The following is a 23,700-nucleotide window of genomic DNA, read 5'->3' as shown; positions in this document are numbered from 1 at the left end:
ACATTTTTTTTTTAAGATTTTTTTGATATGGACCATTTTTTTTTGTCTTTATTGAATTTTATTACAATATTGCTTCCATTTTTATGTCTTGGCTTTTTTGCTGCGAGGCATGTGGGATCCTAGCTCCTTGACCAGGGATTGAACCCTCACCCCCTCATTGGAAGGTGAAGTCCCAACCACTGGACTGCCAAGGGAAATTCCCACATCTTTTTATTTGTATTCTAAACTACAGATTTTGGGATGAAATTTTTGAAACTAACTACATTTCATTATATGTACACTGTAATTCCATTTATTTTGAGTTTAGAATTATATGTGTTTACACAGATATGATTATCTCACTTTGTAATGTATTTATAGTAGCCTAGCAAGCCCTTTTATTTTAGGAGGGACTCCTGAAGATAAGTCAGCACGTAAAGTTCATTTTAGTGTAGCTGTAACCACTGATGTCATATGAATATTCTAGTTACTTTTCTTGAGCAGATTTTTCACAAATAATAGGAGAGTCACCATGAATCGATTTTGTCACAACAAAGTGATTCCAAAGTGATCTTTACTGAGTTTTCTTGGATCCTTGCAACTGGAACTTTTGGGGTTGATGAGGTTTGTCAGAAGACAGAAAAGATGGTGTCACTTCAGATCTGATATTCCTGGGTCTGGATTTAAAGATTATCTGTTGAAGATTGATTCTTCCCCATGTCCTCTCCAAATTCAGATCTCACTTCTCCAGAGGTTTAGAAGGCCCTATTTGACCACTGCCACACAGAAAAAGACAAAACTCAAGAAAAATAATATTACAAGTTGACTGCTCTACAAGATACAACATAATTCTTAGGTCAGAATTTCATGACTTTTGGCACCAGGCCAGCATACTGTTAGTAGAACAAAGTATGGGAACAAAAGCACAGATCCTAGAACTTAGATTTATTTAATTTCTTCCCCAATGTAACTCACTGTACCCTTTAAATATAAGGTGTTCTTTTTACCAATATAATTTTTCAGCTATTGGGGCAACGTTTTTTTTGCTTGCATGAGCTAACCTAGAATGGGTAGGGCTCATAAATATATAACAAAAAGATAGGAGAGCAGCCAGGTAGAGGAAAGTAGGGAGGAAGGAAGCAGTTAAAAAGTGTTTTCCTTCAAATAAAATAATTTTACAATGTACTTGTTAATAGCAAATCTCTGAATGAAACAGATCTAAGTTCGTCTTTTTACTGAGTGCCTTCAGCCATCAAGTTAACATTGTTCTCTTCAAATATTAAGTGTTTTACACTGCAAATAAAAATAGACACACACACACACACACAAAGAGGAGGTGCTTTCCTTCAAATTCCTAAGTTCATCACCCTCCTAACCTGCCCCACGGATTCTGGGTAGAATTATATTTTTTGCAACAATGCTTTGCCCTAATTTTGTAAATAAGAAATTGTCTCTTAAATTGACTTTTTCCGCGTTGAGGAACAAACACATAAGCATTTAAAAGAAACAATGACTTTCATGATCTGGATGTTTATATTTCTGTCATTGAAAAATGAGCTGTGCTGATTCTGATTGGTATAGCAATTGGTTTAAGTAGAATAAAAACAACATAGTAACTTTTTTTTTATCCTTAACTTTTAAAATAAAGCTTAACTGGGATTTCATGAGCTGTCTACCTAACTATTCTGTTCTTAAATAGGTAAGTACAGTTATGCAAATTTTCTCACATAAAATTATTAATATTCCTGACTCATGAAATCATGTCTTTTACATTTTTGTCATCCTTTGGCCCTAGTTTCCTGTGATTTCTTACTTATTACAATGGTGATTAGTACATTGATACATTTAATTCAGAGCCAAGTAGTGAACTGTAATCTTCACACCATCTTTTTTGTCAACAAATGAGTAAGATGATGAGAAAAATTATAAATGGCTTCCTGCCTACTAGTGATCTGTGGTGGACTCTGATAGAAAGGATGAACACTTCTGTTACTAATAATGGACCTCAATGATTTGGTCCTCTTAAATGTAGTAAGGGAACAACTTAAATGGATTTAACTTCTTAATGCAAAAGTCAACAAAGCATGTGCATATAAATGTGTAAGTGGTATTAAATTGATTCAAAATTAGCATGACTTTATAAGCTATTGTCATTTAATTTTTATATTTACCAATATTTAGATACAAACCTTCTAAATCCTTGCACTTTTGTCTCTTGCCAGCATATAAATTTACAAGCAGCTAAATTTCACCTGATCTTATTATGAGACTCTTCCCGTAGGTAACAAAGGAATATGTCCTTGAGTTTGATAGAAGGCAATGAAAGTGGGCCACCTAAGTGATTATATAAAAATTATCTATGGAATTGTCACCATTTTATTCTTCTGTTCTCACTTTAAAAACAAGAACATTTGGCAGATGATAGAGAGATCATTAAAGTAGTAGATTTAACAGAAATAGTAAAACCTATTGTATACGTTTTAGAAATCAGGCAATAGATGCATGAACTTAAAATCAGATTGGGAGGGGTGTTGTTTCACTTAAACCATTAGAGTATTCATTTCTTAAAAGTTTGCTGCTAGGTTAGGGTGGATATACAACTGTTGTTTCCTGAAATTATCTTTCATTTCTTTTACAAGTAAGATTGTAAGTTTACACTAGAAGTACATAGATATTTTTGGTAAATTGAATTATAAATGGCTAGAATAACCAGCTTTTGTTTTTGGACAAACTTAGATTGCTCTATAAACTTTAATCAATTACAATATGATAATTAGGGATTTTGTTTTGTTTTTTTAGCCAAACATGAAAAATTTCTTATACACATCATCTGTTAAGGCAAAAAGAGGAAAACTGATAACTCTGGGGTCCTGAGTTTTTGGGGGTAGATTTTCAGGTGATTTGAGTTAGTCAGCTTATCAGTCTCATAACCAAGAAAAGGAAATGGTGACTGGCAGGAGAGTTTAAAACATAAAGGTTAGGAATAGGGAAAACAGAGGGGCAAAGAGTCACAGAGGTAGAAATATAGAAGTTGAACTCAATTTTTAGTTGAGCACCTATCATGAGCCTGAAACAATGGCTGATGTACCACTTAATGTTTTAAGTTTAAATAAAGGAAAATTAAAACTTAAGAGTATTTAGTATTTATTTCTAAAACATCATTTTGAATGATCTGCTCAAATAAAAATATTGTTTCTGACTGATATCTTTTCACATTATTCAACGTGTTCATTAGGTACCATTACCAGCTACCTTACCAAGCACAGTAGATGACAAATGATGAACAAGAAGCAGAGTCTCACAGGAGCCTTGTCACATGTTACTGAACTTTGTCACATGTGTTACTCAGCTGAAAAGGCTTTTCTTTATACTTCTTGTTAGATGCAATATGTAGCTTAGTGGTTAAGTACAGGCATGTAGAAATCAAATAGGCCTAGTTTCAAATCTCAGGAAAAAGACTCAGTCTCTCTGAACCTCCGTCCCCCATCTGAAAAATTAGAATACTTACCTCATAAGGCTGTGAGGATTGATTGAAATTATATCTATAAAGCATTTAGCAGAGTAAAAGAGTGCTAATGAAATGGGTAATGGGATTACTGAGAGTCCTGGGATGGGTGGTTTATAACTTTCCAAATCTGGGTCACAGCTTCAAGTTCTTAACACCAAACCTAACTCTTTTTGTTTCAGTTCCCTGGTATTCATCCTGTCACCCTTTACTGCACCTCAGGTATCAGGAGATAGGAGACAATCCATAAGGATATGTTCCCACAGAGCCTTTTGGTACCCTGGGATCTTAGGCATTGTCCATTCTAAGGTGCCTCCAGATCCTGGGCTTGTATCACTGAGAAGCATGTTACCAAGGAGGAGGGGGTGGTTAGGAAAGATGAGGAACTGATCAAAGTAGATTAATGGCAAAACAAACAAACAAACAAACGTGTTACTCATAATACCCATTTAGAATTAAGAAATATACCAAATTGCTTTATTCTCAACTATGTGCGCACATACACACTCAGGTTTTCTCTTCTGGTTGGTGCTAACTTAGTGTTTTGTTAACAACGACAAGCTTTATGTTTAATTGTTACACTGGTTCTTTGGGGAATTTTCCAGAGATCTATTAAATACAGAAGTTCCTTAACTAGTGATGTAGAGGAACAGGTATTGTTTAACCAATGAGAAAGTTGCCAACCACCACCAGCCTCTCTTCCCACTTTTTTAGAATATGAACGTTGGTATATTATCTCACGTATTTTTGCATATCCATGGCATGTTCATAAAAGTTGTTTCATTAGGCATTCTGTAGCTCTAACTGAATTCATTTAATCAAGTTATTTGAACCTATCAAATTACTTCCATTTCTACTCACCTCACCTAGAAAACTTCAAATGTTTATTTTTTTAATCAATTTTTATGCCTTGTTCATATTTTTGTTCTCAACTAGAGTAAATATATTTACTTAGTCTATTATTTTTCCTTTTAATTGGTGCTGACTGCTCTAGAAAACCCTATCCTTATTTTAATATATCTATCTAGATTTCCCCTTCATTTTCAGATTTGCAGCCTAATCACATAAATTGTAAAGGCAGGAGAAGGCAACTTCCACAACCTTGATTCATTGCCTTCACAGCCCTGGAGGGCAGGAAGCAATAGTAAGTAGGTACAGCTCTGTAGCTCCACCCCAGGAGAGAGAGGAAAGAAGTGACAGGAAACTTGGCTGGAGAGAGGTGTTGGGTAGTTTTCATTCCCCCTAGTTTTAAAAGGCAAGTAGTATTTAAATGAACTCTTTTGCCTTAATAAGGAAAATCTTACATTATACTCAAAGAAGCAAAACCAAAACAAAATGTCCTGTAACATGTCGTGAGGTGTGGCTTTGTGAAACTATAAACATCTCAGTTATGTAAAATTAGAGATTATGTTTAATGTTTATATATTTGCTTGCTAATTCTTGGCTGTTAGTTTGTATCTAAAACTAAACCCCCTTTCCTAACGAATTAGACAATCCTTTTTACAGAGTGGTAGTGTTTAGAAAGACCCCTGTTCTTTAATGGTAAGAAAGCCACTGCAATAGAGGTTTTGAAGAGGGTCATGGAAAAAAGTGGTCCCCAAAAAATGATGTCCACTAAGATGTGATATAGTTTGGAAATTTGGTTTGAGTTGATCTTCTCTCTTTACGTCTCTGGGTTTGTTACAGAACTTTTATCAGGTTCCTATCAGTAACGTATATACCACATTTCATTTTAAGTTGCATTTCAGATTTAGTTACTTGATAAACTACTGTATCCAAGACTAAGATGAATCACTTTTCTTGCTTTTTCTGCTATATGGCTTTTTAAAAAATTCCTGATTTCTCATTTATCTTTTTGTGTATTTTCCCCATCTCTACTTGTTCTAATACTGCATGGCTCCTATACTATTTTAATTCTTATTTAACACCTCAACGTTTCCCCACAAATCTCTGAGCTCACACTATGCTCTTCTCTTTCAACTAAGTGTATGCTTAGTCAATATGTCTCTCAATTCTCTTGGCAACTTGTTCTTTTATGCAAATTGTATACAAAAAATATGACTTGCATATCTTAAAAATGTGATGTAAACAAAAAGAACAATACTGTTAAATTACTGTTCATAATCACAAAATTATACTTTTAAATATAGGAGTTATTTAAAATCCCTTTCATTATGAGAAGAATATTACAATGCAAGTAATTCACATTAAAAGGCATTCTATCCAACAGATGTGTTGATTGGTTGGCGAGTTTTGCCAGTGTTTTAATTCACATGTAATTCATGTAGACCCTGTGTTAGCAACAACTAACAGTAATACTACTTTATCTAAAAAATGATAAACTATTTCCATTTATATGTTCTCTGATTATTTTATAGTCCTCAAATTTTATAGTCCTTTACAGAAAAAAAAAAAGCATGTTGATAAACTGCAATTTGCCATAACACATTTTCTCCAAATCTTAGTATAAAACACAAGACATGTTTTTTGCACACTACTTTTATAGAACCACCAGATTTGTAATTGATTTCTTTATTTTATTAGATTTGTCAATATACATGGCAGCTTTCTCAAATCTCAAAGTTCCAAAAGTATGTCATTTTAAAGGTGAAAAATCATTTCCTTTAGATGTCATATTCCTAGAAAGCTATTAAAGTCTATTTATAAACAAAATAATAAACTAACACACTTTAGAAATCAGAATATTTTAAATTATTTTAAATGAATACAAGATATGCCATTTTAATTAACTATCATAGTTAAATTTAATATCACAAAACAAAATGACTTGTCCCCACTAATTTCTCAAGTAGGGTAAAGTCATTGGGTTTTACACTTAATATAAGTTTTAAATGTGATTATTAAATGATAATATTTTATCAGTTATAGGAAATATTCATTTATAGGAATTTCCTTAGGTCCATCAATCTTTTTAGGCCAAGTTTGAGCCCATGTCAATCTTCAAGGTTAGATTCAGTGCACCTAACCTGCCTATTAAGTTGTCAACTTAAGAACACAAATTTCATTGATAAGATCGGGAAATAAACAGTGGCTAAATCACTGTTAAACTTATAAAAAAACAAACAAAAAAACCAAAGTGAATGGGTTAGTTTCAAATAACTAATTACTTAAAAAAATTTTTTTTTAATTTAAACAGGAATGGCCAATGATGTTGGGTTTAAAATTTCACAGGGTAATCTTTAAAAAAAAACCACCAACAACAAAAAAAACACATAAAAATTGTGAAGTCATCACCTTATTGATAAAAAAACTAAACTTTAATAGTCACTGAAGGGGTAACAACCACTTGTAGTCTACAGTTTAAAAGTAATTTTAATCATAGCTAAAACAAACTAAAAATAAAGAATTCTATTAAGAAATAACAAAAATTATAAACATTTAATAACACCTAAAATGTAGATACTTAAGATCCTAAACAAAAATATTAAAGGTAAAAGGGCCTTAAAGTTTTTTTCAACAATTCATCTTATAAAATCATTTTCTAAATAGCTCATATCCTTTGCTTTGGTGTTTTGTCTCCTATCAGCTAAACATTATACAGTAGAAAATCACTTATGTTCTTTTCAAATGCTTGGCATTATAATGTGATCTCATATCCTTCCTCAAATTAAATTTTGCTCCACATATTCCACATGTATACAGATGAACATCCATGTGCTGTTCCAACTGTTCATTATTTGGGAATATCTGAAAGCAGACCTGGCATATAGTCTCACCAGCAGATAAATGAGAAATCATATGCCGTACATGGTCATGTTTTCTGAAGTTGCCTTGATCACAAATGGAACAGACATACCTGGCCATGCCTTTGTGCATATCATTGTGGAGTCGCAACTGACGTTCTCTTAAAAACTGCTTTCCACATGTCTGACAGACAAACTGTTTCTCCTTGGTATGAACCGTATAGTGTTCTCTTAAATGACACCGCTGATAAAATCCTTTCCCACACAGATTACAAAAATGCTTTCGTCTGTGATCCCTTTCATTCTCTTCCATGATGGCATTCTTAAACATGTCTTGGTCTAGGCAGCTAGACATATGTTCAACCACTAGATTTTCAGTTTCAAAACGCTGGCCACAACTAGGACATCGAAAAGGACAGGCAGAATGTTTAAATAACTGCTTTTTTTGGATACTGTTTATCTGGAAATGACTGTCCCTAAAATCATCCAACATTTCAACAAACATATCCCTGATTTCGGACTGTTCATCAGGATTCTCTTCCATGTCCATCTTCTCCTCAGTATTTCCTAACCCGTTCATCGTCAGATCTTGGGGCTCTCCACACCTCTGGGCATGTTCCTGAAGCTGTCTACCCTTCACAAGTATTTGTCCACATTTGCCACATGCACAGATATTTTCGATGTGTTTGGCTAAGTAATGAGATGATAGGTCCTCCTCCGTTATCGTGAGCCCACAAAGCTCACAAGATGCGTTTTCAGTATCCTCTTGCACTGGACTGCTGTTGCTCGGGGGCCTCATATTTTCTAAACCACCTCTTTCATCAGCGTTTATTGACATCCTAGGTTTCAGCGTTTTCCTCCCACTTTTTTTAATACTGACGTCTTCTTCAACGTAGTATCTATAAAATGGCTCTTCGGGTTCATCTTCTAATTCATCATTGTCAGTGGACTCGTTACAGTCTTTATCGGTAACTTTAATAATGTTAAAGTCTTTCAGTTCATCTGTAGGAATATCTTCTGGTTCCATCTTGATAATGATTCTTTTCCTCTCAGCAGCTCTGCTCTTTTCTTCACTGGCTAGTTCAGACTCCACTGTGCTACTTTTTCTGCTTCCAGTGGTTGAAGTTGAGTCATCAGCAGCCTGGCTTGTGTCTCCTCTGTATTTGTCTGTCTGTGCAGAAAACGTTTTAGACGAATCCTTTTCACCAAATTCAGCTTTGATATTACTGTCTTTTCCATCTCTAATATCCACTATTCTGTGATAGGATCTTGTGTTTTGGTATGAATGTCTGTTAGTACAGGTTAACACATGCTCATCCAGTAATTTCTCACAGCTAAAGCCAAATCCACAACTATCACAGGTAAAACTCCGTCCAAAGCGTCGTGACACACGTTCTTTCGGAGTAGATAATTTGGACACAGAACTCTTTTTACATACATCAAATAATGGTTCAGGAAAATTACCTAATTGCAAAGACTCTTCATCAGGTTCTCTATTATGTGGTGTATTTACTGTTGAACTTGGCTCTGCACACCACCTACTGGCTTCACTGCCATTTCTAGCCACAGTGTCTTCATACATTCTTACCCCAAATATCATTTTGCTGTTCTGGTTGCTAGAAGCAGAAGATGAACATTTTGAACTAGAACAGTCTGCATCCTGTATGTCTTCTAAACAGTCAGGAACATTATACAGCTGTAGGTAGTTCATTGCCACTTTAAACTGCTCAAAACTGGAAGGAGCTGTCATAATTTTTCCTAAATACATAAACTGCAAAATGAGATCAAAACACTCAGCACTAATTTTCATGTTGCTGAGATTCAGTTGTGCAGTACTCTGCTGATGATTCATGAAAAACATTCTAAAATAGGAGCTACAGGCAGCTAGGACTGCTTTGTGCGCTTGAAAGTAAATGTCATCAATTGCAATACAACAGTCACAGAGAAAACCCCATTCCCTTTGGTTGTTTAGCTGCTGAAGGACGTAGCTGCTGTGGCTGGGCTTTGCCATCTTCTATTAATTAGAGACCTATGTAAAACAAAAATATTAAAGTCAGACAAGATATCAGAAAAGCACCTGAAAAAAAAAAGGATAATTTTGATCATGACTTGTGACTTGTGTGACTTTACTGTTACAATCAAGGTATGAATAGATTTCCAGTCTAACATAGCAGAACTCAATAATAATATATACCTGAATCATTTTTAAAACTTGAAGGTGAGGACACCCAGCCATTTATTCAAGCTTCTCATTTTTATTTTAAGAAATATAAGCAAAGGTATCAAAAGCAAAAACCATCATTTTGGTTTCATTACAACTCTGGGGGGAAAATGTATAATACTAAATTTGAAAGGAAGAAAGACACCAGTTTAAAAGTACTTGAAGGATACAAACAATGAAAGTAAATAAAATAGCAATTTAAATTGAAAATTAGTAATTTGATTGCAGAGTATTAAAAATTTCTTAGATGACTGATATAAAGGAATGATTGCTCACCCTCAAGTGTGATGTGGGTATTTTGGTTGTGTTAAAAGCATCCTTATCTTTTAGATATACATGCTGTATTTATTGATGAAGTATCTAAGATATGCTTGAAAATAATCCAGTGGGGTGGGTGTGGGGGCTACAGATGATACAAGATTGGCCCTGTGTTGATAACTACTGAAGCTAAGAGGTAGATACAGTTCTATTTTCGTATGTCTGAAAATTTCCTTAGAAAAATTCTACTTACAAAAGCTTATTAGATTACATGGAAATGGCACCAAGCAAATAAGATGATCAATGCTCGTCTCTTGATTAGTGGAGAAGCAAAAATTCTGTAGAGTCAGAGTATCTGTCTTATATTGCTTGGCTTGCACTTTTTTATTTTTATTTTTATTTTATTTTTATTTTTTGCACTTTACAGTATAAAGAAACAGTGGATCTATTTGAGAAGGAGGTATGTATCCTTAGACTGTAAATTTTTCTTAATTTTTTAATCATTAAAAAAAAAGTATACAAAAGTATACTTGCTCACTGCTCATTGAAAAAAACTGAAACATAAAAATATATAGAATAAAAACACCTTAGGTCACATATCTCTTTCCAGAGGTAACCTCTCCAACTGTATATCTTCAAATCTGTTTATACGTATACATACAGAGTCAACAGCTATTGAGTACCTACTACATGCCAGGCACATAGTTTTGCTTTTGTTGTTTATTTTTGTTTGTTTTACCTAAACGATATTGTACTGTATATACCTTTCTGCAACCAGTTTTCTTCACTTATCAACATATAAGTATTTTTAATGTATAGAGCTGACATTGAATAAAGAGAGGGAAGGAGACTATTAGAAGCACTATAAGTCCAATTATATTACAAAGCTAAAATAAGATCCAATTTTAGCCTTAATTTTTAATCTGTATATATAAAACTTCAGAATCTATCATCTACTTAAAAACAAGTTCCTACGCAATTTGACTGAACATAAAAAGAACATTTAACAAGCTGTTCAGAGAAATAAAACATTCACTCTTCAGTGCCCAATCCCTGCAGTAGTAATTAAAAGATTACTTAAATTTACTTACTTCCACTTGCTTTTTATCTGTTTGTCACAAATCACATGTGGATCACATACCCCTCTCCCCCACTACCTAAAGACCCCTCTGCCTCCTTCTTCCTGCCTGAAGACAGTTACACAGTAGGGATGTGCGCCTGGTGAAATGAAGGTGACTAATAATGAGACCTACTGCCTTCTTAAAATTGCAACCTCCAGGCCTTTTCTGTAAGCCAGATCAAGTATTTCAAGTAGGTACAACATTTCAACCTTGTGTAACTCAGATATCTGTACTAGAACTGAGGAGTCATGTTCAGTATGTACCTATATACAAAATGCAATGTATGCTCAGATATTTATCAATGTGTTGTTTATAAATTGAAATGCCTGGTAATAAGGGAGTTGTAAGTAAACCAAAGCAAATCCACTCCCTAAAATTCACTGTCATGTGGCCTTTATGAAAACTATATTTATGAATGAAGGCTGTAGAAGAAAATGAGGAAAGTTTTCAGGATGGAAAGTCAAGTAAATAAACAAAGGCAATGAAATTATATAACAATTACATAAAACAAATCCAAACAACAACAAAACCTTACTCAAAGGGTTAATACACACACACAGGAAAATACTGACCCCAAGCCCATTTTATGTAGGATGAGATTTCTAGGTTTATAGCCATTTTACAGGATTCAGAGAGACCTTTCATGAATAAAGAGGAAGAGGGATAGATATTATCTCAAATTTTTTTCTAGTAATAATAGTTGTTCAAAAATGAATCAAAGTCATCTAGAGGATAATGAGTATTCCGTGTAGAAGCAGGGACGAAATATTGTTGAGGACAGTATGGTACAGTGAAAAGAGCACAGCCTTTGGATCAGATAGGCCTGAGTTCCAACCTAGCTTTGCCACCTTAGGTGACTTGTTTGTCCTCATTGACTCCAAGTTTCCTGAACTGTCAAAGTGGGGACAATAATACCTCAGAAAACATATCAAACATTAGGGCTCACAGGAGCAATGTGTAAAATGTATAGTGCTTCTTGGCACGTGATAATTAATGGAAGTAACAATGGCAGTTGTGATGGGTGTGATGCTTCCATAAGCACAGGAGATAAGTTTGACTAGATAATTTTAAAGTTTCCTTCCAAATAAGAGTCCAGCAGTATGAAAGCCAGCTGTTTGTTAAAATTTTCAGGTTTTAAATGCCCTGTGCTTGAAATAATGACATTAAGAGCTTAAAAGTTCCAAGGACCCTTCTAATCTAAAGGAAAACCAATTTTATGGTCAGCAACCAAAATTAATGCGCCTACATAGAAGACCAATACAACAGGCACATCTGTAGCTATAGTCATAATTCAATGAAATTAGTGAACATACATTCTATGTTAACATAAACAAAACACTAAAGCAAATAAGAGCATCAACAGCATTTTAACACATATTAATTCAACAAACATCTGTTGAGTGTTGTGGCATACCAGGCACTGCATAAAGTACTGAGAATCAGCAATAGCATAGGTATTCTATAACTTAAAGGATATACCATTGAGGGGAATTTTAACTTGCTCTAGATGAGTGACTTCACTGAACACACTCAGCAAAGTGCCTACTCTGTGCCTGAAGATACTGTGCTGTGGTGGAGAGAACAGGGCTCGGGGTCAGACAGACCTGAGTATGAATCCCGCCACCTCCAAGTCTCTCTGTATTTCTGTCTTCCCCTCACATGGCTGGAAGCTGAACAAGTAACTTTTTGTCAAAAACTAATGCTAACACAACAGCTCCTAGGCTGACCTAAAACTGCAGTTTCTACAATGTTATTATGCAAATGCCCAAGTTCTGAGTAAAACTAATTTTAGGGAGAGTAACTTTTAATAGCAATCATTCACACATTAGTACCAACAACTCTGTTCTCCCTCATTGCACCTCATTCAGAAAAGCTTTAAGGCTTAATAACATCAACAGAAAAACAAACAAAAAGGCAGGAGGTGGAATCGTAGATGAAGGATCTAAATTCCTGTGAGACTTTTAGCTTGTTATGTCTTGAGAATAATTTTCACATTAAAATGTTTATATTTCACTTTTATTAATTAAACAATAATTTCACTCAAGTTCCAAAAGAGGTTTGCTCTCTTCAATTTTTCTATATCCTTAATAATGCTACCCAAAAAACTTCATGAACTTTGTTATAGTAAAGCTTGTTACCCATCTTTTTTTTTTTTTTAGCAGAAAACCGTTTTTAATAAAATAATTGCTTTTATTTCAATTCTTGTTTTTATAACAACATTCTGTGATTGCTTTTGTTTTTATTACTAGCTGCATCACTGGTAGAATAGGTTTGTACAGCTAGAAGTCAATCAAGGGCTGGGGTTGAGAGCAGAAACTTCAAATGCGATCCAAAACCAAGGGTTCTCCTAAGGTTAGAAGCATACGCACTATGGATACAGTTCTCCAGAGGAAAAAGGAGTTATGTGGTATAAAAAAGTTTACACTGGGCACTTTTAAAATTTTCATTTGAAAAAGTTTAACCAGCTCATCTCAAATTCAAAAACAGCTACCAAACACATTAAGAATATTCAGTTATTTAGATATTCATAGGCTTTTTTTCTTTTTTCTCCCCCCCCCCACCCCCATAGGCTTTTAGAGCTTAGAGATCTAATCTAGTCCAACATGCTTATTTCATAGAAGGGCACAGATGTAGGGCTGTTAAACAATGTATCAAGGGTTAACTGTGGTAAAGTATTATACATACTAGGATTCCTGACCACCCAGATGGGTACTAACCACTGAACAGTGATTACTACTTACTTCTTGGTATTATGCAGTGTGCCCCTGTCTGCAAAGAACAGTCAGCAAGGACTGGGCATGATGAGTCCTTAACACAGGGTTTGTTAAGGCCCTTGCACAAGAAACTACCCCATCTGATCTCTATCGGTAATGTGGTTGTATCTGTATATGCGCATCCAGTCTTATTCAGTAGATGTGTTCCCTAAATTATACCCTGGAAGTTATTTCAATAAATTTCTCAGTGACATAGTAAGGTTTCAAAAATACTTTTCCTTCATTGCTAAATCTCTTAAATGGAAAAAAACAGTTTTACTGGACCTTTCTTTTGCCCTAGGCTTAGTCAAATGATAATTTAAGGGTCTATAAATAAGTATACAAAGTGAATGAAGAAGTAACTTAAAGGAATTTTGGAACGACTCCTTCCATAAGGCAAACAACTACCCTCTAATCTGTGTCGTAGACCAAGCACACTCCCCTGAGAACGATCTGCATAGCCTCTGTTAGTCTGCAGTTCAGCATCCCAACCTCTGAACTACTAACAGTTACCTCTGGGTCTCAAAGGACATTTAAGTACACACATTCGTTTCCTTGTACCTATTTCTATGTCTTATATGACAATGTATGTATATGGATTTAACTTGAAGGTTATAGACTAGCTTCTTAAGAAGCCTGAAATGTAGTGAAAGGATTCTCTCCTGTTTATAAATCATAATATCAGAATGTATTGAACACCTACAATGTTCTTAACATGTCATAAACCACGGAGGTGGAGGGTGGAGAAGGATGGTATACAGTAGAGCTAATTACATATGAGGGACTACATTTTAAACAAACAATTTGAAAAAAATTAAGTACTAAATTACATTGAATAAAGTTCAGTATGAGTTTAGAAAAAGTATGAATTGTACTAGAAAAGTAGACTTTAGAAAGGATTTGAGTGAAGTCTTGATGAATGAGTAGAAAGAAAAATAGAAAGCAGGGGGAAAGGCATTTCAGATATCTGCATTGGTGTATATGTAAACAACTGGGGAGAAGTACACAACAGCATAAACAAAAGCCTGGAAGTGTAAGGAGAGGGAAGGTAAATTTGTTTTTTTGGTCTTAGTATCAATGTGCCAGGATCTAGTCTAAGCAGATGTGTGTGTGTGTGTGTCTGTGTGACATATATCTGCTTAAACTAGAGCCTGGCGTATCAATGGTAAGATACATACACACACACACATATATATAACCATGTATGTATGTAAATATGTATATCATTTTATCATTTAACCCTCATAACAAACCCTACAAAATATGTACTGTTTTAAGACCCACTTCCAGATAAGAAAACAGAACGCAGTGTTATATAACCTTCCTAAGGCCACAGAGGACTCATTGAGATTAGAACACAAGCAATATGACTCTTGAGCCTGATATCATAGCCTTAACGGCTTTACCATCTATAAAAATAAGGTCACCTTGGCAAAATTCTTTCCTAGAATACCATTTTCCAGAGTATACAGTGTTCCAATCTCCAAATTTAAACTTAATAAAATTCTTTAGGTTTTCTCCTTGGAGATTTCTAGGAAGAACCAGTTGTACAGGCTCCCAATTTACGGCACTGAAATTGGACAGATGTGATCAAGTTTAGAAAATTTTATTCACTTTTTAGAACAAGCATCCTGGCTGATTATTAGACTGCAAATTCAGTACTTAGTACAGGAAGTTCTGAAATTGTAATTGGGTTATGCTCCAAAACTTTATTTTTAAGTTAGTTATTTGGAACTTAAAACATATTCCCATAGAAACAAAGCTATAAATGGTGGCTCCATCGTGTGCTCACACCCTAAAGTCTTTAAAAACCTGAATGTAGCCGTGAATTCATTTGTCCTAACTGTGCTGTAGTAGTACTTGCATCTTTAGGACTAATGGAGGGACTGTACAGCAATGCCTACTACACGCAACTCTCCAGGATAGGGATGAGGCTAAATGGCCTTTGTGTTTCTGGTGCCTAGCACACTGCCCACGTAGTTGGCACTTAATGCAAGCTTGTTAAATGAAAGTATTAAATAAGAGCCCAGGGAGCAGACATGGATAGATCTGAATACCAATTCTACCACATTTTTTTTAAGGACTTTTTTCTTTTTAAAAAAATTTATTTATTGGCTGCGTTTGGTCTTTGTTGCTGCGCACAGGCTTTTTCTGGTTGTGGTAAGCAGGGGCTACTCTTTGTTGCGGTGTGATGGCTTCTTATTGCTTTGACTTCTCTTGTTGCGGAGCACTGGCTCTAGGTACGTGGGTTCAGTAGTTGTGGCTCTCCGGCTCTAGAGCAAAGGCTCAGTAGTTATGGTGCACAGGCTTAGCTGCTCTGCGGCATGTGGGATCTTCCTGGCCTAGGGATGGAACCTGTGTCCCCTGCATTGGCAGGTGGATTCTTAACCACTGCGCAGCCAGGGAAGTCCTTCTACCAGTTATTAAGCTATGATTTTTCTTCACCTCTCTAAGCCTGCTTTCCTCTTCTATAAAATAGAGATAATCACACTCCTCACGGAACGCTTGTATAAGCCAGAGATGATAAATGTTTGTCCTTTCAATCTGAGAGTAACAGAATTTTTCTTAAACGTTAATGTCATCATTGCGAATAAAGTTCACAGAATTTTACCAAGTGATGATCAAGTTCAACGCGCCACTTTACTGATGAGAAAACAAACTGAGGCCCTGAGAGGTTAAGTCATATACTCAAAGTCACGTCTTGTTTTCATGGCTGACAGAAAAGGACCTCGGTCTCCTCAATCCTGGTCTAGGGCTATTCCTTCTGTTATAGCAGCTGCCCCCATATACAGCAACACCTGGCAGTCGCTTGCTTGCTTCTCTGTATCGATTATGTTTTCCTGAAAAGCAGGAGCTGTTCAAATTTGCAAAGGTTTGTTTGCACCTATACAAAATGGCCTGAGGCTGTTACGCTTTTGCTGATTGTAGTTTGTTGCTTAATATTTTCCTGTCTCCTTATTTGTCAAGCCAACAGCTGTCACTACTAAAAGGTGTGCTGATCTCCTGGTGCCCACCATTTCAATCTGTCATGGGTTATGCAGTTAGACAAAAACTCATTGAAACTGAATCTACATAATTTTCTGTGAAGACCTAGGGAAGTGTTCCATGCGTAAGATAAGGTTTTAATTCATGCATTCTGTTTAATCTATCTCAATTGTGATAGGCAACAAATCGCCTTACTCTTTCGCTTTGGGTCAGGGCACTGGATAGCTGAGGTTGTCAACCAAATAACTTCTAAAGTGTTACTGTAGTTAAGCTGCTAGGTCTAGGAAATGAATTTATCCACAGAGGAAGCAAAGGGAACATACTGGCTCCAGAAATTTTCCTCTCTTCCTCGAGGAATGGAAGAGGAAAAGCATTTAATTCAGGCAGTCTATCTGTTCATCCTAAAGAGGCAACATAGCATCTTCTGACCACCAGAGGGCACTGAGTGAACAGCAGGCTTCTCTCAGCAAAAACCAGCTTCACCAGGAAGTCCCTTTCTGCACGTGGCATTCATATTCTTAGGGTTCATCTTGTGGAACTTCTATCTATTCCAGCGTACTCACTCTGTGACTCTGGCACCCACCTCAAACTGCTCCTCCCCCTATCTCCACCATGCACCAATCACCCAGGATACTTAGGAGTCACCTGGGACTTCTTCCTCATAATTAACTATTAAGTCTTGCCAATTTTCTCACTAAATATTTCTCAAATTTGCCCCTCAGTTCCATCCTTTACCTTCCCTGTCCTCTGAGGCCTCTATCATTACTCCTGAATTATTACAACATGCTCCTTAATCGGTCCTTCAAATCCATCCTTCACCCTCAGATGATTCATAAAGAACACAAATCAGACCCTGCCGTTCTGCTTCTGTGGGTCCTTTCACATACCCTCAAGACTGAAGTGCGAACTCCCCAGCATGGCATACAAAAGCCCTCCGTGCCCAGCCACCTAGTTCCCACGTGGCTACTTCCTACTTCAAACTCCTGTTCAAGCAGCATAAAACTGCTTGCCACCCCGCCAGCCTCCAACCCCATACGCTTCATGTACTTCTTACCTCCATTTTTATTCATGCTGATTGGTTCTTCTGTCTGAACTGGCCACATATCTTTCAAGAATCAGTTTACCACCTCCTCCAAAAAGCCTTCTGTAAGACCCCCCTCTCCCACTGTTTTAGGTTTTGATATTACTCTGTGTATTATTTCCTTACTTTGCAGTTACTACACTATTTTTTAATCATCAGAACAGCAACATAAAGTAGATGTTAAAGCACGGACTAACCAGACTGCCTGGGTTCAAATTCTGGCTCTGCCACTTATTAGGTGTGTGAACTTGAGCAAAGTTGCATCTAATTTGTGCCTCAGTTTTCTCATCTGAGAATGGGGATGGTAATCCTTCCTAGTGTTTAGAGTTACTGTTAAGACAGTGTGTCAGGGAGCAAGTGCTAAATAAGAACCAGCTACCACAATTATGTATATGCTGGTCTCCCCACTAGACTATGAGCAACTTGAAGGCCAGGACTTTGGCTTATTCAATTCTTGCAACACAGTGTGTACTCAGTAAATGTTGCTGGGTGAAAACTGGTGAGGCAGCTCTAAGATGATGGGAGGGACTACCCAGTTTCCTTCTTTCAGCAAGTCCACACATAGTATTTTTTAATTGTATTGTTTCCAACTGTATAGTTCCAAGTGTTACATTTTTAATTCTAACCAAAATCCTGAAAACTTCACTCATCTAATTAAGTTAATGAAACCAATAAAAAGAGTTATCATAGAAAGTATGTTCAGGGCTTCCCTGGTGGTGCAGTGGTTAAGAATCCGTCTGCCAATGCAGGGGACGTGGGTTCGATCCCTGGTCCGGGAAGATCCCACATGCCATGGAGCAATGAAGCCCATGCGCCACAACTACCGAAGCCCACGCGCCTAGAGCCCGTGCTCCACAACAAGAGAAGCCACCGCACTAAGAAGCCTGCACACTGCCATGAAAAGTAGCCCCTGCTCTCCGCAACTACAGAAAGCCCGCGCGCAGCAATGAAGACCCAGTGCAGCCAATAAATAAACTAAATACATAAATTAAATTTTTTAAAAAAGTATGTTCATTCGAAGAACTTTAACTCCATTTTTAAGTCAAATCTATTTAAGATTTCCCCTCACCCCAAAGCAACTAACAGCAAAAACTTCATGCTTTCATACGTGGTATTTCCTTTGCCTAGAGCCTCTTCAACGTACAGCTCACTCTCTTTCTGATTCCATGGTAAGGTAGATGTCCCTCTTCTGTGCTGCCAAAACAGGCAATACTTACAACTACAGAGTGACAAATAACGTATCATCCAAACTGGGATGCTCTACCTATCGCCACACAACAGGGATTATAATGACACGGTTCCCCTGCTTTGCTGTAAGCTCCCTGAGATCAGGACATTGTCTTAGTCATCACTGTATCCCCTGAACCTCTAACAGTTGCCTGACATTTAGTTGATATTTGATCAGTTTTTGAATGAATAGTGTTGAAGAAGGCAAGTTTTATTTTGCTTATCAATTTTTTGCATTATTTCAATTATGGCAACTTTTATATAGTAGTCAAAAACCTACAAAGTGATTTCCCATATATTGTACAACTGATTCTTACAACCCTGAGGTAGGTATTTTTATTATCCTCATTTTGTGAATGAGGAAACAGGTTCAGTGGTTGATACTCAAGTGCTCATCTTAAAAGATGGGACTCAAACTGACTCTTTTGATTCAGAGTCCTAAGTTTCAGTTTCTGTAAACCAGAAAACACTCTTTCTGGCAATGACTATTAACTGAAGAGTCCCTTTGGACATTCTAAGCCTCCCAGAGTCACCCCATCCTCATAAAACTCCAAACTGCAGGCAGAATGTCCTGCCCTCCCCAACTCCTTGTCCATCTGCTGACTCCCACTGCCCATCAGAGCAAGCCCTCCCCTAATACAAAAGATTTAAAGCCAGGATGGCGCTCTTCAGTTATCTCTAAAAAGGATCACGTGCCATCTCACACACACGACGAACAGAAAATCTGGCTGGCAATTTAATTCTCTAAGTTTCCAATTTTATTTTGAAAATGATTTGTCCCCAACACTCTCAAACAACCAATACTGTGATTCAACTTCTAGGTACTATTTTGGGGACTTGTTTTCAGATGATCATCAACTATTTCACAGCTTATTCTTCTTGAATATACCAGGCTAAGGAATAAGTGATTCTGTACTTTGACTAAGACTTCTTATACAGATGACTATATATGCCACAATACAAATATACCTAGAAATCCATCTGAAATATGTACCATCTTCTTCTAGGCCACATCTGAAAACCACAGTCATTAATCCCCTTCTTTCCTGTAATTTCCTTTCCTTTATGTTTGGCAGGCTACCTCTGGATATAGATCAAGAAGGACCTCTCATCCCACATCACCACAGGGATATCTTGGCAGTGGTCTCAATCGCAAGTATACCCCCGCCTTCCCAACCATAAATTATGAAACTCTTTACGAATGTGAGGGTTTTGTTTTGTTCTAATGAGTTTGGCAAATATAAATCAACCCCTCAGAGGCTTGACACCAACATTAACATTAAAAGTGTGAGAACTAGCCTGCCAAGCTACAGTAAGTACTTCATAAGGACAAAACTAAAATAGCAGCCCTGTTATATTTAAACACTCACATCTGTTACTTAATCATAGAATTTTAAATCAGTCCAATGCAAAACCTTCCCTTTTCCTCTACCTGGCCAATTCTCACCAACCTGAGTAGCGAACAGAGAACATGAGCCCATGAATCATCACAGCCGTCCCTAGCCAGGGTGAGGCACACACAGCAGCAGAGTATGACCAAATGTTGCCTTCTCTCATTTTAAACAAGGAATCGACTGTTAACAGTGATTATCTCTGGGGAGTGGGAGTCAGAATGACTTTCATTTTTGTTTTTTATGTACTTCGGTACAGGTTGAATTTTTACAAAGAGCATGGGTTTTATAAGTTAGCATTTCCATTTCGAGAAAAAATAGACATGAATCACTTTTAATTTGGTTCCCATAAAAGTGTAAGAATAATATCAATATTTTAAGGTAAGAGATACCAGCACAAGAAGAAAATATCAGGAGAAAAGATCCTCCAGACCAAAGTGACCTCTCAAGCAAATGTATCTCATTTTTTTTTTCAAATATACCTCAATTCCTTTTTGGAAGACAACAAATTGTGGCTTAAAAGGAAAAATCTATGGAAATTTTTCTGTTTTTTTATCCCAAGTGGTTTCCTCCCCTTTGCGCCAGAAGCTTAATAGCAAAGGCTTAGCACTTTTCCTGGATGGACAAGAGGCCTGAAAGCAGGCACTTCTTTTCTTGCACATTAGAACGGTTGTCCTGCAACAAAAAGAGAAATAACCCTTAAGAAGTTCCATGAACTATACCTCTCCCAGAGCCTGGCAAAAGAGGAGACTGAGGAAATGGTACAAAAATTTAGCTGTGTTAAAGTGAAATCAAACACAAGGTCAAGAGCAAGTGGCTGAGACTGTGCTCTGCCCTGCTAAGGTCCTGGTTAAATATGGTTTCTCTTTCCTCTGACAAAGATGCACCAGGGCTCCCCCCTGCCTCCAATTTAGGCCATATTGGGGTAGGAAGAATAGAAAGGCTTCAGGTAAGATTGCTTAACCTGAGTTGTTATTCTATACCATGAAAAATTGGTCATTATGGAGAAATCTGCTTTTAAAATGAACGTAAGATGTTGACTGAGGCTCTACTTGCAGACTGTCATTGTTCTATCAATCTTTGGGAAAGCATTTCACCTCCACTTCAATTTTCTCTGTTTAAGATGAGGAAGCCCCATCTAGCTTTCAAATACATTCAGTTACTATTGAGACTTTATTAGATATCCAGCAAGTGATTCAAAAGTAAAGTTTTGGGGTTCTGATGGCCAGCCATCATTCAAGCGTCATCATTTTGTATTCCAAGTTTCCTCATCATATCCATTTGCAACGATAAAATTTCATAATTTGAAAGGAGAGGGTGGTGATTGCTTTGGAGTTATCATGAGAACTACATCCTTCACCAAATCTGCTCGAGTGCCTTGAACTTCAGCTCAAGAGACTAAGTCTCAAAAAGCCTGGGACCGCTTCTTGGGAACGAGTGTCAAAGGGAAAATTGTTCCTGGCATAGTTTTCCTGCCGTGATACATACTACAAGGAAATATACTTAGACCAATAAAGAATCTGCGCGTACCTACCACGCTGAAGCTTGATTTAGGCATATTATTACACACAGACAAATGCCGTACTGTCCCCAGAAAACATCAAAGACTTTCATCAACATCTCCCTGAGGCTTCCAATTTGGAAAATGTCATGTCAACCTTTCAGATCACGCAGACGCGATTAGGCTGGAAGAGAGACTGGAAGGGTGGCTGAGCTCAGACCCAAACCTACATATTTTAGTGGCAACAACTCTCGATCTACATCCAACACATTTACCGAACACTAACAGAACTTATAGTAAGCGCCCACCACTGGAAGCGAAAGCACTTTCCTCCCAGGAAACAGATCTTTCCACTGAGAATCCTCAAACTCGAGACCTACCACTTTTTACTCAACAAAAAGCGTGTGTGCCTGCAAGAGGGGGGTGCGAAAAAAGCGTGGCAAGAATTTGCACGGCTCTTACGCCTCCTCCCTCGGAGCGCGCCCAAGTCTGCGGCCTCGGGCTCCGGGACACTTCCCCTCCCACCCGCCAAGGAGCCGCGGCTGTAAGTTGAGAGAAGCGGGCTCTGGGCACGTCAATCAAGCGGGTCCTCCCGCCTCCACCTCCCCTCCCCCCCCCCGCCCCCCGAAAAAATAAAGGCAGAGAAAGAAAGGGAAAAGAAGGTAACTAATTTGGGAACCAGTCTCCGTGGGGGCTTCGTCTCCGACCCAGGGAGGCCGCGCGTCCCCGACCAGGCGCGCCGGCGGGCGGCGGGATCAAGCAGGCGGGCCGGCAGCCACCCGTCGCCGGGTCCTCGCAGCGCGCCCGCTGCGCTCCGGCTCCCCGCACGGGTCGGCGCCGCTCCGGCCCCGCACTCCGCCGCGGCCCGCCGCCCTCCGGCCCGGGCCAAAGTTGCGCAAATAGCCCCACAACCGGCAGATACTCACCGGCCGCAGCAGGAACCGGGGCTGCGGAGATTTTAGGGAGTTTAAGGCAAATCGGCCACGGGAAAGGCGGGCGGAGGCGAAGGGGCCGAGAGCTGCAGTGGCGGCGGCGCGCGGCGCTCGGGCAGGGCTGCGCGGAGAGGCTCTGGCTCTGCCAGGGACTGTGCTGCAACAAAGGACTTCCGCTGCCGCACAGCCGCGCCTGCCGCACCGCACTGAGCCGGCCCCGCTTACGCGGCGACTCCGGGTCTGCCCACCAGTTCGCTGCGGCGTCCGCCAGCCTTCCCCTCCCTCTCGACCGCCCACCCACTCCGCCGCTGGCGGCTAGGGGCACCCGCGGTCGCCTGTTTGTTGCAACAAGTTTCTGCGTCGGGCTCCGAGGAGGCTGGCGCAACCCGCACCGCGGGGGCTGGCGCGGCGGCGGCGGCCCGACCACCCCTCTCGCCCCTTTCCCAAGGGTAGGCTTGGGACCTCCTCCTTCTCCTCCTGTTTGCACAGCTGGATGGGACTGGGCTCCTCCCGACTCCCCAAGGGCAGGATGCTGCCTTCCCACTCCGTGCAGATGTCAGACCCCGGCCCCGACGGGCCCAGCAGCTGCGTCCTGCCTCACAGTACGTCCCTGGCGTGCCGGGGGCGCCGGCACCCTCGCCCTGCCCCGTGCGCAGCCCGTCGTCGGCTCAGGGTCGCCCATTCCCCGCACCTCCCCCACCCCTGCCTCCCGTGGGCCTGTCCGCCTCTGGCCTTGAGTCACTTCCCCCGCCATGCCCCACCCCGCCTCCCCTCCCCGTCTCCCGTGGCTCAGCTGCCCTGGCCCCGCGCCCTCACCCCTCTTCCCGCGAACACGCGGGCGCAGCCTTCCCCGCCCCCATGCCCGAACTGAGGGGGCGCCTGTGCTTTTGCACACCCCGGGGAAAGTCCCCGGGTCACGCGGTTGTGTGTGGGGAGCCTGTGACGCTCAGGCCCGTCTTCACGCTTCCGCCTACAGTCACGACTAGCTGCCGTGGCGAAGCCACCCGGAGCGCGGGCCGACCCCGGCAGGCCACTTGAGCTG

At 39.0% G+C, this 23,700-nt stretch overlaps 2 protein-coding genes across 4 annotated transcripts in view; one reads left to right on the top strand and one right to left on the bottom strand.

Annotated features, from left to right (window-relative positions):
• Positions 1-5,773: 5,773 nt before the first annotated feature.
• Positions 5,774-23,362, bottom strand: ZBTB1 (zinc finger and BTB domain containing 1). 3 transcript variants are annotated; one of them, XM_057731354.1, is made up of 2 exons: positions 22,653-23,362; positions 5,774-9,217 (listed from the first exon to the last, which is right to left on the bottom strand). In XM_057731354.1, exon 2 carries the CDS (start codon positions 9,197-9,199, stop codon positions 7,058-7,060), a length of 2,142 nt encoding a protein of 713 aa, XP_057587337.1. In that variant the 5' UTR covers positions 9,200-9,217; positions 22,653-23,362; the 3' UTR covers positions 5,774-7,057. The 3 variants fall into 3 exon arrangements, with proteins under 3 accessions (XP_057587337.1, XP_057587339.1, XP_057587340.1); XM_057731356.1 differs by lacking the exon at positions 22,653-23,362 and adding an exon at positions 20,708-21,626 and having other exon boundaries at positions 6,010-9,217; XM_057731357.1 differs by lacking the exon at positions 22,653-23,362 and adding an exon at positions 17,581-20,671 and having other exon boundaries at positions 6,010-9,217.
• The window catches only part of ZBTB25 (zinc finger and BTB domain containing 25), a 47,353-nt gene continuing 46,715 nt past the window's right edge, over positions 23,063-23,700 (top strand). Inside the window, exon 1 of the mRNA XM_057731359.1 lies at positions 23,063-23,107. The gene's annotated coding sequence lies outside the window, so the exon portion shown is untranslated. The remainder of the gene's footprint in view (positions 23,108-23,700) is intronic.

Source organism: Hippopotamus amphibius, chromosome 4 (assembly GCF_030028045.1).
Source record: "Hippopotamus amphibius kiboko isolate mHipAmp2 chromosome 4, mHipAmp2.hap2, whole genome shotgun sequence".
NCBI classification, from domain to species: domain Eukaryota; kingdom Metazoa; phylum Chordata; class Mammalia; order Artiodactyla; family Hippopotamidae; genus Hippopotamus; species Hippopotamus amphibius.
This window is presented reverse-complemented; position numbering and strand designations above follow the sequence as displayed.

What these genes read in the sequence shown, in the direction of transcription:
- ZBTB1 (XM_057731354.1), bottom strand. Translation starts at nt 9,199, where the DNA reads ATGGCAAAGCCCAGCCACAGCAGCTACGTCCTTCAGCAGCTAAACAAC.